The following is a 16,479-nucleotide window of genomic DNA, read 5'->3' as shown; positions in this document are numbered from 1 at the left end:
TTACAGCAGTTTACCACAGTATTGACACTTACTTCTTCACAAATTATAACTGTGCCTTCTTAAATGATAATTTGTCCCAAAACCCAGCTCTACTCATTCTTCAGTCTGCCAGGATTCAGATCCTCTGAACAGTGGCGATGAAGCACTTGGGGCTTGCTCTCTGACTGGCATTTACCCTTTTGACTATCCATTAGGACCATTAAACTAACCATGAATCACTATGCTAGGTTGTCTACATGCCTGACATCCCCTTTGTCCTGCTGGGAGCCATTGCATCTTCTGCTTGACAGCCAGGTAAAATGAGGGTTTAATCTGATGCCCTGCATGGCACTGCATGCCAGTGCAACAGCAGTAGCATTGAACCATAAGGTCAGGAGACACACCTGTACATCACATGACAACCTAAATAAACAGTGATCATTACACAAATCCATGCAAACAATTTTCCAGATCTCCAGCTGTCCCACAGTGCACACTTTAAAAGGAGAGGGACGAGCAAACATCAACTTCCTTTGTACATTGAGAGCTGCCTCTTGCTCCCTAAAGTGAAATGTGGCTCCTTCTGTCTCTTTATGTATATGCTATCTGTAGTATCACTATGAGTCTGTCATTTACCTCACCAGGAGAGTACATGATTGGGGGTTTATTTCCCATTCACTTTACCCCACTGGAAGATGTTGATCGATTGAAACCTGTTGTCCCAGACTGTGAGAAGTAAGTAACAGCTGAATAGATTTATGTCATAACTTGTATTAATCCCTGAAGGGATATTATACTAGTCACAGTATGAGCACAAGTATAAACAAAGCATGAGGGCAGGCTCAGGCATTGTGCCTATCAGTTACAGTGTGAGGATGTATTGTTGCAATTATACAGAGCCTTGGTGAGGCCACACCTAGAATATTGTGCGCAGTTTTGGTTACCTTTTCTGAGGTAGAATGTTTTTGCTCTCGAGGGAGTGCAGTGAAGGTTTACCAGACTGATTCCAGGGATGGCGGGATGATGTATGATGAGAGATTGACTAGGTTAGGATTGCTTTAGCTAGAGTTCAGACGAATGAGAGGGGATCTCATAGATACTTATAAAATTCTAACAGGACTAGATAGGGTAGATGCAGGAAGGATGTTACCAATAGTGAGGGTGTCCAAAATCAGGAGTCAGTCTGAGGATACAGGAAAGACCATTTAGAGCGGAGATGAAGAGACATTTCTTCACCCAAAGAGTGGTGAACCTGTGGAATTCATTACCACAGGAAGTAGTTGATGCCAAAACATTGAATGTATTCAAGAGGTAGCTAGGTAAAGCACTTGGGACGAACAGGATCAATGGTTATGGGAAGAAAGCAGGATTAGGCTATTGAGTTGGACGATCAGCCATGATCATGATGAATGGCGGAACGGACTTGAAGGGCTGAATGGCTGCCTTCTGCTCCTATCATCTATGTTTCTATAGGCTCCATGTATATTTCTCAAAGTGCGAATACAGCTCTAGGTGCTGTGTATAGCAAACAAAAGATACAGCCAAAATATGAGTATAGGCAAACTACATACCAGTGACAGTGGGGGTTCAGATCCTTTCCTCTTTTAGAAGAAGTGATTCCCTCACTGGAGTTCAGGTCCCCACCTCTCCTAAAGATTCTGATTTTACCAGGATGTTTGGACAGTCATTATGTGTAGGTTAGGGGGACTAGTGGGTAAATACGTTGGGCTCCGGGGATAGAGGCTGGATGGGTTGTTTTGTTGGAGAGTTGATGCAGACTTAATAGGCCGAATAGCCTCCTTCTGTCCTGCAGGGATTCTATGATTATATAACAGAGATACACCCAGGAGCAAAAGCAAGTGCTTCATGTCTGGAATGCACTGCCTGGAAGTGTGATGGAGGAAGGCACTCGAGGGCATTAGCTGATTGTTTTAATAGGAATAATATGCAAGAGTAGAAAGAAAAGGCAGAGGAATGGCACTAAGCCATAATGCTCACTTAGAGAGCCAGTGCAGAAGTGATAGGCTGAACTGGCCTCCTTCTGTACCATAAAAAAACTGTGAGACTGTAAAGTTACAGACTGGAATCTAATTAAAGGGTTCTGGTGGTATATATAAAAAATTTGCCCAGAGATGATTTACAGTCTTTATTCTAATCAAAGTGTTCAGATGGTTTACATACTGCTGCAGGAATTCCTGGGGGCAGTGTCCACGACCCAATCATCTTTAGCTGCTTCATCAATGGCCCTTTCCTCTATCATTAGGTGGAATGCAAGGAAATTTGCTGAAGGTCGCGCAGTGTTCAGTTACATTTGCAATTTCTCAGATAATGACACTTTCTGTGCCTTCACACAGCAAGATCTGGACAACAGCCAGACTTGGGATGGTGAGTGGCATTTGTGCCACAAAGTGCCAGGCAAAGCTCATCTCCATAAGAAGAAGCACTTTTAAATCTTTTGCCTTTTAATCTCTACTGCCCTCAACCCTTTTATTTTTCTTTCCACTCTCCCCCCTTTCACTTGTTCAAAACCTATTATATTTTTAACATTATTCAGTTCTGCTGAAATATCATTGAACAAAACAGTAATTCTGTTTCTCTCTGCACAAATTTTGTTAGACCTACAGATTATTTCAAGCATTTTTAGTTTTTATTTCACATTTCCAGCATCCGCAGTATTTTGCTTTAATTATAGAGAGAATTTAACCACCCCCGCTTGACATATAATGACATTACTATTGTTAAATACCCTATCATCAACATTGTGGTGTTTGCCATTAACCATAAATTTATCTGGACCAGCCACATAAGTACTGTGGCAGCAAGAGCAGGCCAGAGACGAAGTATTATGAGACAATTCTCCTGAATCTCCAAAATGTTTCCACCCAATACAAGGCACAAGTCAGGAATGTGATGGAATACTAAAGCAAAATACTGCGAATGCTTGAAATCCAAGGCTGTCCACAATTGTGGGTTTTCCTCACCTTATGTTGATGTTTGTTATATAATTATAGAATAGTACAAGAACGAGGCCATACAGCCCATAAAGTCTGTTCCTGCTCTTTTGAAGAACAATCCAATTAGTTCCACTTCCCGGTTGATTTCTCTTATCCACTCAATTTTTCAATAGTTCACTTTTGAAGATCACTATTGAATATATCCACCACTCCGTCCTGTAGTGCATTTAAAATCCTACCCATAATGTATGAAAAAAGGTTTTCTTAATGTTTCTTCTAGTTCTTTTGCCAACCATCTTAAATCTCTGCCCTTTTGTTAACAATCTCTGTTGTGTGACACTGTGTCCAGTGTCCTGCGTGATATTGCTATAGATCTGTAATGTTGAATGCAAATGCTAGCAGTAATAGCGTCTGATGCTTTTTGGCTCAGGCCTGTGAGCTGGAATGGCTCAGACAAAGTAGTGGACTGATGAGTACATAAAATAATAACATTTTTATAAAGTACTTTAAAAACTCATATCTATGTAATGTATTAGATGTCGATCTACAATAAAATTAACTTTCATAATTATATACTGAACATTATTATATTGCTTTATTGCTGCTTTGTTTTTGTTGGCACTGAGGGAGTCACATTAATTTTCAAGTATTAAAGATGGGTTACATTGGAAAATGGTTTGGAAAGCACTGGTTTGATTTTTATTTCGAGTGTGAGCATTTCAACCAATATGTTTGGTCTGCACTGCTGATTTGTAATGAAGCTTCCTGTCCACCATATTGAAGATTTTGAAGACTGTTTAGCACCTCAATTATAGGATTTTCTGGGCCAAATTTCTAGGCCATAGAATTTAAATCAGGTATCTCTTTCATCTAGGTGAAGCCATACTTACAGAAGTCAACAGCTTGAAAATAAAAAACTAACTTGCCTCTATGCAGACTTCATATCCCTTAGAAATATCCCATATTGCTTCATGTACACTGAATTACATTGTTCAGTTCTGAGTTCAGTGAATTTATCAAAGCCGTACTCCTGAAATAACTCACCCTTGACTCATAAATCTTTTCAACTACCACCTCGTCCCTAACCTCAATCTTCCTTAAAGATGTCAGCATCTCTCAGCCATCTTTCCTGGTCAAATGCTTTCTGTCAGATTTCCATTCTCCTCAAATCCCCAGCCAAAACTACAAATAATATTGTCTGTACAAAGTAAACAAAAACGGTGTGTTATTAATAGAAATCGATTGCTTTGATTAATCAACAGTTTCAATATCATTTATAAACTGCCTGATGGAAAGTGAATTAGATGAATCTTGGATTTCTTTTCTAGAAATTCCTATGTCCCTTTGTTGGAATGAATGGCTATCACCTGTGGATCTGATTCCCCACATGGTTCAGAAATATAATTGCAATGTCCTTGCCAATAGCACTTTAATTGAAATAAATGACTTTTTTGTAGGTCAGAATTCAGGAAAAATATGTGGACTGCATTCCAAGCAATGAGATTTGCTATTGATGAAATTAACAACTCGACTAAACTGTTGCCAGGCGTCACTCTGGGCTATGACATCACCGACAGTTGCTTTGAAGCTGTGGATATCCAAGCCACATTCAAGTTCCTGTCAGGCAAGCAAAGAACAGAACTGAAGGTATTAAACAATTACACAGCCTACCAACCCAGGGTGATTGCTGTCATTGGACCATCTTCAACAGATGTAGCAATTACCATTGCAAAAGTGTTAGGTTTCTTTCTTGTTCCTCAGGTGAGTTTGTTTGTGTCCCTCATTTGTGCACTTGAATTGAGGAGGCAACAGGTTGTATAAATGTGCTCCATTGTCCTGATTGCAATGTTGACAATTCATGATTTGTTATCCATTTTGTTTAAAAGCATTGTTTGGTTACAACCCTCCCTGCCCCCACTACCACCCCTACCCTCCTCTTCCGAAAGTGCTGACCAATATTTCCTTTAAAATTTAGTTATTGTGGGTGGTCCATTTTTATCAGGAGGTGGAGTTGCCAGCGTTGGACTGGAGTAGGCACAGTAAGTAATCTCATAACAACAGGTTAAAGTCTAACAGGTTTATGTGGTAGCATGAGCTTTCAGAATGCTGCTCCTTCATCAGGTGAGTTTTCATCAGTGCATGATACCTAAGCACTCCCATGCAGTTTAACGGGAATGTAGATGCTGACTCTCACTGAGGCTCAAGTCCTCCTCTAAAGAAACTATCATCGTGGTTCAGATCCATCCCTCTGCTCGAAATTCCCAAGCCTTCTGGAATCTCCAAAAAATGGCTGTTAATTTTGTCTGAGCAGTTACGCACTGATATTGGCAGAGTATTCCAGGGTATCATAGCTGAGTCAAACTCTATCCTCATCTGATGTCCATGAACATGTATTTTCAGCAGGAATCACTGGAAGGAGATCAGAGCCTGCAACCCTGGTTAGCTTTCCTCTTTCTCTCGCCATTTGTAGCCCTGCTCATTGCCACTGGTAAGATCAGTAAACTTAACACAGGCCAGGAATGGATCACGCTGCTCCTTGGGAATCTCATATGCAGACACAGGTCAGCTTGATTGTGTATGATAACATCATCCAATTCCTCTTCTATGCCGTTTATTTCAATCCTTCCCCGTTATCTCTGCTTCCTAAACTGCTTCTTGACATCCAATCTTGGATGAGCTGCAATTCCTTCTAGCTAAGCTTTGGGAAGTTGGAAATGATTTATTTGGGTGCAACCTTTGCCGATGACTCCATGGTTACTATCTTCAGCTGAATCAGACAGTTGACAATTTCGGCATTCTATCTGGTGCCAGACTGAGCCTCTCCTATATCCTTTTCATCACAAAGACTACCTACTTTCATCTCTGTTTCTACCTTAGTAATGCCCTTGTCCATATTCCAGACTTGATTATTTTAATGTAATCATGAAGTGCTGGTAAACATCAGTAGATGTGGCAATATCTGTGAAGAGATAAACAGAGTTAATGGGCTCAATTCTCCCAAAAAAAACTCTTGAGTGCTGAATCGGCGAGAAAACTGGTTTAAATCATGATTTTTTTTTCAGTGGGAGTTCAGACTTTAATCTCCCACACTCTGTGTAATGCAAAGGCCACAATCGTGAATATCATTGAAAACTCAGGAGTTGGGGCCTATTCATGCTGGATCTGCATGCGCAGTAGGCCCTATCTGTCAGATCGAAGTTTACTGACCCCACCCTATCCTGGAGAACCACAATCTCCATCCAACCCATACTCCCCATAGTGACGATCCCTTCCCATCCCTCACACCCTGGCAGACCACCACAGCTGACTCCCCCAGGAGACAGGAACCACCCCACCCCAGCCCACCCTGATTGCTGGCCTCCCTCCAGCCCTGACCAATCCCAATGCAGAGTGGCAGCAGGATCTCCCCACTTTCACATTGCCCTCTGTGCCCCAACTTCTTGTCCCACACCCTTGCCCCTAGCCCCCTAGGCCTTGCCCCCTTTGCACTGCTCAATGTCCAGTGGACAGTACCAAGGTGACACCTAGGCATGGGCACTTCGTTTCTTGGGCAGTGCCAAGGGGCACCACCCCCCCACCACCTGACCACTGGGGGGGGCCACCTTCCCCCTTCAGTCCGGTGGGATCTCCTGCTAATTCCCTGCAAATGGGAAACTACTCTAAACCCCACTGGAGTGAAATACTCCTGGCTGGCTGGGAGATGCTATTGGACCCAGAGAATTCTGTGCCGGGCTTGATAATACTTTTAAAATACATTAAAAACAGGTTTAAATCACTTACCTGTCTTCCTGCTGGTTTCCAACGTGTTCCCTAACTGTGCCTGCTCTCGAGCTGTGGGAAATGTGCATGCATCCCGAGTCCCCCGAAATGACCAACACACAATTCTCCCATCCTGATGCACCAAAAAATGTACGCATCTGGATGGGAGAATCGGGCCCAATGTTTCAAATCCAATATGGCTCTTCTTCTTCTGTTCCAAAGAAAAGTCATATTAGACTTGAAAAGTTAACTCTTTTTCCCTATCTTCACAAATGCTGCCAGACCAGTGAGTTTTACCAGTATTTTCTGTTTTATTTCAAATCTTCAGCTTCTACAGTATTTTGCTTTTATTTAAATATTCCAATGCTTTCCACTGGCTTTCTGTTCTCTACCTTCAATAATTTTCAGCTCACTCAAAATACTTGACACTTGTTCCCTGTCTTGCACCAAGTCCCACTTCTTTATCATCCCTGTTAAAAGTGACCGACATTTGCTTTTGATCCCCCAACTTTTCCAATTTAAAATTGTGTTTAAATCCCTCGAAGCCTTGCCCTCCTTACCACTGCAATTTCCTCCAGTGCTGCAATGCTCCTCCCAAACCCTCTGTTATTCAGCGATCTGTAATCTAACTCTATATACTTGTCTTTGCTCCATATCCCTTTATGACCTTTGGTTAAGAAAAATGTATGAATCTCCAATTTGAAATTAACAACTGAGTTAGCATCAATTGTCATTTGTGGTAGAGAGTTCTAAATTTAAACCAATTTTAATGTGTAGAAGTGCTTTCTAATTTCACTTGTGTAAGGTGGGGAGAGGACTCTAATTTTTAAATTATGCCCCTAGTTGTAGACTACCTAACCAATGGTAATAGTTTCTCTCTCATCTATCTTCCCTATTCTACTTAATGGGTGGAATTTTCCCTTCTCACCTGCCACGCAAATTTTAGCAGATGGGGGGTGGACCATGGAAAGATCCATTGACCTTGGGCAGAAGTCTCTGATCTTGGGGCATGCACAGCTGAAACTCCTGCCCAATATCTTGAAAACTTTGATCAAATCACTCCTGAACTGTACAAATTTCAATGAATACAATTATACTAGTTTGTGTCAGCTATCTTCTGTTGCTCCAACTCTGACTGCAGAAATCCCTTCACCATACCATTTTTGGTTGTGCCTTTTGCTCACCGCCAAGCTCTGGAATTCCCTCCCTAAATCAATCAGGCTGCCCTGGCCTGGCCCTGCCCCATAGACCTTGCCCCTCCAGGTTCCGCTCCATAGACCCCACTCCTTCAGGCCCTTCCCTGTAAGCCCCATCCCCGGCACTGCCAGTTGGCATTGCCAAGATGCCAGGCTGGCACTCCCAAGGTGCCAGGCTGGCACTGCCCAAGCAGCACCTTGCCTTTTCCCTCAATCTCCCCGGGGGGGCCTTAATGGCCTTCAGATCTACCGGCGAGGGCAACACAACTGTTCGCTGTTCATGAGGAGCAGATGTTTTCCTTGTCGGAGAGAAACTCTGCTGGAGATGCGGTAAAGGTAAGTGAGCCCGGAAGATTAAGCGCTGGGCTCACTAAACAGATATCAATCACGTTTAGCATGAATTTGAATAAATTATTCAGCCCCTCGCCAAAAATCTAGTAACAGTAAGATCGCAAGAGCTGAGAAACCGGGCAAGATCCTGATTTCTCAGCTCTCCTGTGATTTTATTGGCTCATCATTGAGCTGGGCGAGCCAGTAAAATTGCGGCCTTAGAATTTTTCTTGTAAAATTCTGCCTGATATCTTTTTATAGATTTTTTCTTGTTCACGAGGCAGTACACTCAACAACAGAGCCATAGGGAGCTGGACATCTCACGACATTTTCTTTGAATCAGAAAGCAACAAATTACATTTGCTTGGGATCAGCTCAAAGGAAGACAAAATAAGCTGAGACTGAGCTAATTTCTCAGTGGTAATACTTATGTCTGAGTCGGTAGGTTATTGATTCAAGCCCCACTCAACTTGAGCACAAAATTCTAGGTTGGCACTCCAGGGCAGTCCTGAGGGATTTCTCCACTGCCAGAGCTGGATGCCATTTATCTGTTGAGACTTTAAACTGAGGTCCTTTATGCCCTCTGAGATGAGCATAAAGAACAAAGAACAACACAGCACGGGAAACAGGCCCTTCAGCCCAACGAGCCTGTGCCGCCATTTTAACATTATAAGTGCCCTCCTCTACCTTTGACCTTTGTCTACGCCTATTGGGGAAAAAATACAATTTGAAGATGAGTCCTCTATGGTATCCTTTCAAGTTGTTATCGCTCAATCACGACCATTAAAATAGATAACCTGACCATTTATCTCTGCTATTTGTGGCTACTGACATTGCCCAAATTGCCCTCATGTTTGATTTGATTTTGATTTGATTTATTATTGTCACAGGTATTATGATACAGTGAGAACTATTGTTTCTTCGTCTTATATAGACAAAACATACCATTCATAGAGTACATAGGGGAGAAGGAAAGGAGAGAGTATAGAATATAGTGTTACAGTCATGTCTAGGATGTAGAAAAAGATGAGCTTAATATATGACACATCCATTCAAAAGTCTGATAGTAACAGGGAGAAGAGGTGGTTAGCACTGTTGCCTCACAGCACCAGAGACCTGGGTTCAATTCAAACCTCAGGTCACTATCTTTGTGGTGGAAGAGCGTATGTCTGGGGTGCATTTTCCTACATTACAACAGTAACTACATTTCAAAATTACTTCACTGGTCATAAAGTGCTTTGGAATACCCTGAGGTTGTGAAAGGTGCTATATAAATGCAAATTTCTTTCTTTGTGCTTCTACAGATCAGTTACCAAGCATCTGGTGAGATCCTAAGTGATAAAATGCGTTTCCCATCATTTTTCCGGACTATTCCAAGTGACAAGAACCAAGCAAATGCAATGACGCTACTGATACAGGAATTCCATTGGAACTGGATAGCCATTATTGGGAGTGATAATGAATATGGGCGCAAAGGAGTCAACAGAGTGGTGGAATTGGCCTCGGCAGCAGGAGTCTGCATTGCATATCAGGGTATCATCACCACCTCCCCTGAGGTTGTTATCCAAGTGATCAACAATATCAGCAGCACTGTCAATGTCACTGTCCTCTTTTCCAATGAATTAATGGCACACGTATTTTTCAGTCTTGTTGTGGCACAAAATCTCACTTCCAAAGTGTGGATTGTAAGCGAAGCTATTTCCTTATCAGAGGAGATAATAAATATACCAAGCATTGAGAGCATTGGAACAGTTATAGGCGTAGCGATCAAGGAAGGGCAGATGGCACACTTTAAAGATTTCCTGGACAAACCTTTGAGCTGCACTAATCTAAGGTTCATGCCAGATTCAGAGATGGGAGAGAGTACCAACAGCAGATGCAGCTGTGATCAGGCATGCAGCCAGTTTGATTGGCTCAGCGCCAAGCATTTGAACTCTGTATCATATAGTCTGGAAAAGCGGGTTTCATACAATGTGTACTCGGCTGTGTATGCTGTTGCCCATGCATTACACAACTCACTCCAGTGCAATGCAGCACAATGTGACAAAATACACAAAATTCTCCCTTGGCAGGTAGGTATGTGTCTTTAGTTTTTTCTTTACAAGGCAGTGAAAAAGTACATTAAAACATAGAAGCAGGAAATCTCGTTAGGTTAAAAATAAATGGTTCATTTTCAAACACATCAAACCCACATTTTTATCATTTCAACTTCACCTGCCAATCTTATCATATCCCTCAACCTATCACCATTCCTCAATTATTTCTCTCTCCAGATAAACACTTGTCACTTGAACCATTTATATTGCCAGTTTCAATGTCCATCCCCAAGTAACTTTTCACAACTAGCTTTTACTATGCCCTCATCCAACTCCAGAGTAGTTTAACTGCTCCCTACTCTGCTGAGTTCCACAGAGCAGTGGTGATCCTTTCTTCCTGAAATACATAAATCTAGTAAGAAGTCTCACAACACCAGGTTAAAGTCCAACAGGTTTATTTGACAGTAAATGCTACAAGCTTTCAGAACGCTATTCCTTCGTCAGGTGAATGGGAAGTTCTGATCAGAACTTTCCACTCACCTGTGGAAAGCTTGTGGTGTTTACTATCAAATAAACCTGTTGGACTTTAATCTGGTGTTGTGAGACTTCTTACTGTGTTTACCCCAGTCCAACGCCAGCATCTCCACATCATACATAAATCTACACAGGGATTGTTGGCAGGATATTGATTTATGGGAAGAATGCACTGTCCTAATCCTCTCCATGCCACGTTTGTGTCTCCAGGAAGTTCACCAGGCAATAATCAGGATTAGGGAATTGGACTTTGATTATTCTACCTTCCTGTCAGGAGAGCAAAAGCAATTTGTGCACCCTCTTCTGTTGTCATGTTAACTCAGTGGGGTGCGAGGATGCAATATTTCAACTGTATACCAGAAGTACTGAGTGCTCTGTGATGCTAACATACATTTCTGTATCAATTATCTGTTTGTATGTGTCAATTCCATACAATGTTTTGTGGGATTTTGTAGTAATCATAACCCTAAATTTAACTCTAACATTTACCTAATCCAAACTCTTATTCTAAACTAACTCTAATCCCCATCACTAAACATCATCCCCTATCCTAATTCATCCATAACCATAAGCTTTATCCAACTCACTTCAACCCTATTGTATCTCTAACCCCGACCTATCCCTAACTCAAGATGTTATTTCAAACCTGACTCAAATTATAAGTGCCACCTTAGCTGCGATTCTAACATACTAATTCTAACTGTGATTGGAAAGAAAGAAATTTCAATATAAGACTGGAAAGTCTGTCACCAAATGTCTTGAGTCAGGCTTAATAAAAATGTAAAACTGGGCACACTAACAAGATGCCAACCAGGATTAAAAATAATAAAACATTAGCAAGAAAAATTTAGCAAGAAGGATTTAAAAAATGAACCAAGTAGAGACTCCAATAATGGTTGTGAGCATAAACTCACAAAGGGACAAGGACTCTTCTGCTCAAACCTCCCAACTCAACCTGAATCTGACTGTATTAATCTAGCCTGAACTCAAACGTAAACTATTGCTGTTAATCGCATTATTTCTGTGTCTCAGTTACTCCACAGCTTGAAGACAGTGAAATTTAACCTTCATGATCACATTGTCTACTTCGATGAGCATGGAGACCCACCTACTGGTTATGACATTGTTTTATGGGATTGGACAAAGATTCATGCTCATTTTAAGACTATTGGATTTTACTTGCCAACTACCAGACAGATGAATATAGATTCATCCTTGATCAACTGGAATTGGGGAGATAACTTGGTGAGAATTCAATCAAAGCTTCTTTCTGGTCAGAAAGGCTTGCATTTATGTATTCAAAAAGTGCATTGACATAGGTGCTCAGTGCTCTTGTCTCTGTCCCTGAGCCAGAAGGTAGTAGGTACAAATTTCATTTTAAAAATTTAGGTATATAATTCAGTCTGATGCTGCATTACAAAGCTGAGGAAGTGCTGAATTGTTGGAAATGTCATCTTCTGAATGAGATCTTAAAGTGAGGTTCTGCCTGTCCACTCAGGTCAACCCTATGACATGATTAAAATCAACACTGGAGAATTGTTGTGTCTTTCAGCCAATGACAGCAAAAGTGACATGCTGTAATTTATCTCACTACTGTTTGTGGGAATTTTCTGCGCATAAATTGGCTGCTACATTTTCTACATTATAAGTGATTATTTCATTGGCTGTAAAGTATTGTTTGACATCCTGAAGTTGTGAAGGCACTTTAAAAATTCAAGTTTTTTTCTTATTGTCACAAGGAAACATTTCAAAATGTTCATATGCAATGAATTATCTCCAAGTGTTAGTTAGCCCAACATAACCGCTAGATCTAGCGAACACCAACAAAATGAAGAACCAGTTAACTTGGGCAGCATAGTGGCACTGCTGCCTCACAGCACCAGGGATCCGGGTTCAATTCGGCCTTGGGTCCCTGTCTGTACGGAGTTTGCATGTTCTCCCTGTGTCTGCATGGGTTTTCTTCAGGTGCTCCGGTTTCCTCCCACAGTCCAGAGATATGCAGGTTAGGTTGATTGGCCAAGTAAATTGACCCTAGTGTCAGGGGGATTAGCAGGGTAAATATGTGGGAATAGGGCCTGGGTGGAATTGTGGTCGGTGCAGACTGAATGGGCCAAATGGCCTCCTTCTGCATTGTAGGGATTCTATGAGAGTCAAGGGAGGAATACTGACCAGGACACCTCCTTCAAAACAGATCTTTTGGATTGTTATGGTTCACCAGGCAGACATTGTCTTGATTTTACAACTGTCTGAAGGATAACATTTTCAACAATGCAGGACTTCCATTGATCATGTATCCTGTTGTGAGATCACCAGCAGAGGTCACTGGCAAGCATGATCTGAGGCTCCTGGCAGAAATTGCCTGGATTTGGCCCAAGGGATTTCAGAGCCTCTGATCAGTGGCTGATCTAAAATATATTGGGAATTATGACTGCAGTGTCCTTTCACTCTTTGAAACTGTATGGGTCAAGACACTGTCCTTTTGCATCTTGGGACTGGGTGAGTCAAAAACTGTCCTCTCATACTTTGTGGTTGGGTGCAACAGTAGGTCAGATACTGTCCTTTCTTGCTCTGCAAATGGATGGGTCAGTCAGACACTGTCCTTTCACACCTTGAGTCATTGAAGTATACAGCATTGAAGTAAAAGACAAACCACGTAATTATTCTAGTTCCATTTTCCAGCTCTTGGCCCTTAGGCTTGTATGCCTTGGCTTCGCAAATGCTCATCGAAAGACTTCTCAAATGTTATGAGGCTGGGTGGATAGTGGGTCAGACATTATCCCTTACCACTTTCAGACTGAGCAAGGCAGTGCAGCAGAGACTGTCAACAGGTTTGCTGACATCTAGCATTGGGAATAAAGAATGTCCATTTGAGCAGATTCCTTGTGGCTCCACAGCTTTTAGTGAGGAGTTTACCTGTCAGAGATGAGGAGTTGAGGAGAGAAAATTAGAAGAAGAGATTAAATGGGAAAGGATTTCTGGGGGTTCTCCTGTTTATCTATCAAAACCCTGGAGGAAGTGCGCAGAAACACTATGAAAACAATCTAAAATATCCACAATCTTTTCTGGAATCATCAGCAGTTCTTCTGCAGTGGTCATATGGAAGATTACACCCCCCCCCCCAACTTTCCTTCAGACTTGTAGCCTATAGAAAATTTAGGTCCAAAATTCAGCTGGGTCCCTCCAAGAACAGGAGAATGATGCCTTGTGTTTTTTCTCCAGACCCCGATATCCAATTGTTCAGCAATGTGTGCGCTAGGACAGAAGAAAATCCAAAGAGGGATCCATCATTGCTGCTTCGACTGTGAAGACTGTCCCTCTGGAACATTCCAGAATCAGAGTGGTCAGTAATAGCTTTCTTGCTTTTCTTCATTCCGTTCTTGGTTTATTTTTCTCTTACTCTCTGTTGATTGTGATGCATAACAAAATACTTCCAGTTAAAAACCGATTCTTTCTTCCTTTGTCCTGTTGAATATATTTAACTAGAGAATTCTGGATCTTTATTCAGGATCTCATCCCTTCTCCCAGAAGGTCAGCCTGGCTAGCTCTGCTGAGGTGATGTTTGTTATTAAAAGGTTGGGATAATTATTGCTGTTTTATACCAGCTGCTGATCTAAAATGTGTTAGCAAAATTGGAAAGTAAAGTGACTGAAACTCTAGAATTGCATGGACTGTGAGTCCTTTCACACTCTTGAGTGGCACAATGAGTTAAATACTATATTTATTTAAAGGTCCACAAATTGATGTGCATTGGGCCCATTTTCCAAGTGCTGGGCAGTTTATTTAATCTCCAAGAGTGGCAGACAGTATACACATTCACACTTTTGGCTGGAATTAGAGAGCCTGATATATTCAGTAAGGGTAAGCAAGAGGCATTCTTTAGCAGCATCTGAAACAGGTATTAGTCCCTTTGTATATGTAACTAAAGGGCCTAATGGCTGCTCGAAGTGCCTCTCACATGATTGGTTTGGTGAATGCCATCGTAACCTGCAAAAAAGAAGACATGTAAGTAACTACATGAATGTGGACCCATTCTGGTTCCTCCCAACCACAACTGCTCCATTCTTGATTACTCTCCCCCCACCCCCGATCTTCTCCCTGAGCTCCAAATGGTCCCACTCCCAAAGCTCCAGCCACCATCCCACCCCCCCATAACATCCTGGGAGTGTTTGAATTGGGACAATGTAGAAGAAGCTTTACTCTGTCATCTATGTTGTATACGCCCTGGATTATTTATTAGGACAGTGTGGAAGGAGTTTTATCTCTATCTAAACTGTACTGTATTTGATGTTGACAATAAACGTCAGAAAGGGAAAATGGTCCATTCTCCACCCTTAGTGAATTAGCAGAAGACTCACAAAAAAACTTACTGAGAGATGTCCTGACCTTGCAATGCTCAATGTGCACCATTCAGTGTCTTGTTGCCTGTCTTGTTCTTTTCCTACGTTAATGACATCAAGATTTTTGCAGATCCCTACCACTGCATGGATTGCCTCTGGCAACAATGGTCGCCTCCTAAAAGCCACCACTGCCTGGAACGGGAGCTCTACTTTTTGGAATGGAACAGTGCTTTCTCCATCTTCCTGTTGATCTTGGCAAATGGTGGAATTGTGCTGACTATCACCATAACAGTCATCTTTGTACGCAATTGCGATACTCCGGTTGTCAAGTCTTCTGGTGGCAGAATGTGCTTTCTCATGCTTGTGTCAATGCTCTGTGGCTTTTCCTGTGTGTATTTCTATATTGGTAAACCAAATAAAGTGTTCTGCCAAATAAGACAGCCATTCTTCATGATGAGCTTCACTATCTGCCTGTCCTGTATCCTGGTGAGGTCATTTCAAATCGTCTGCATATTCAAAATGGCGGCCAAACTGCCTAAGGCGCATGACTATTGGGTTAAATACAATGGGCAATACCTGTTCATCATTCTTAGCACCTGTGTCCAACTTGTCATTTGTGCTGTGTGGTTGATTGCAGACCCACCTACCCCCAAAGGTCACATCATCGAGAAGGCAATCATCCTGGACTGTAACATTGGTAATGTGATTATCTTCTCTCTCGGTTTTCTTTATACTGTCTTTTTGACAGCGGCATGTTTCCTATTTGCTTATATGGGAAGGGATCTTCCAAAGAACTATAACGAGGCCAAGTTTATTGCCTTCAGTATGATGATCTGCTTTGTGTATTACATTCTGTACATGACATCGATGGTCACCCCTAATCAGGAGAGATACACCTCATCTATACAGACCTTCCTGACAGTTACCAGTGCCTTCAGTGTTGCCATGGGCTACTTTCTTCCAAAATGTTACATCATTTTGTTTATGCCACAGAATAACACATTGGCTTATTTCCAATCCTGCATTCAGGATTACACAAAGAGACAGAATGGGGCAAATTAGATTTCATAAGCCCTTTCCTCACCTGGTCTCTTATCATTTTGTGTTTCTGCAGAGTTTTAGTAGATTATTTTCCTTTAATGCTGAATATTAGGAGCTTACTTCCTTTCTAATCATAGTGGCTGTTTCACAAGCAAATGAAAAACCAAAGGCCATAATAAATAATAACAGGTAGCCCTAAAGCCTCACCTCTCTTTATCTCTCTAACATCCACTCCTACAATCCTTTGAGAACCCTGCTTTCCTCCAATGCTTTTAGTGCACCATCCACTTAATCTCCAGGGTTCTACTTCTAG

The 16,479-nt window shown here is 41.7% G+C and overlaps 1 protein-coding gene across 1 annotated transcript; it reads left to right on the top strand.

Moving 5' to 3' along the window:
• The first annotated feature begins 598 nt into the window (after positions 1–598).
• LOC145360027 (taste receptor type 1 member 1-like) lies at positions 599–16,206 on the top strand. The gene is made up of 6 exons (XM_080214925.1): positions 599–714; positions 4,391–4,694; positions 9,523–10,290; positions 11,821–12,033; positions 14,008–14,128; positions 15,256–16,206. Exons 1-6 carry the CDS (start codon positions 599–601, stop codon positions 16,185–16,187), a joined length of 2,454 nt encoding a protein of 817 aa, XP_080071051.1. The 3' UTR covers positions 16,188–16,206.
• The last annotated feature ends 273 nt before the right edge of the window (positions 16,207–16,479 follow it).

This window comes from Carcharhinus amblyrhynchos, chromosome 30 (genome assembly GCF_965287045.1).
Source record: "Carcharhinus amblyrhynchos chromosome 30, sCarAmb.v2.hapA, whole genome shotgun sequence".
In the NCBI taxonomy this organism is placed as follows: Eukaryota; Metazoa; Chordata; class Chondrichthyes; order Carcharhiniformes; family Carcharhinidae; genus Carcharhinus; species Carcharhinus amblyrhynchos.
Note: the sequence above shows the minus strand (reverse complement) of the source record. Positions and strands in the feature narration are given on the sequence as shown.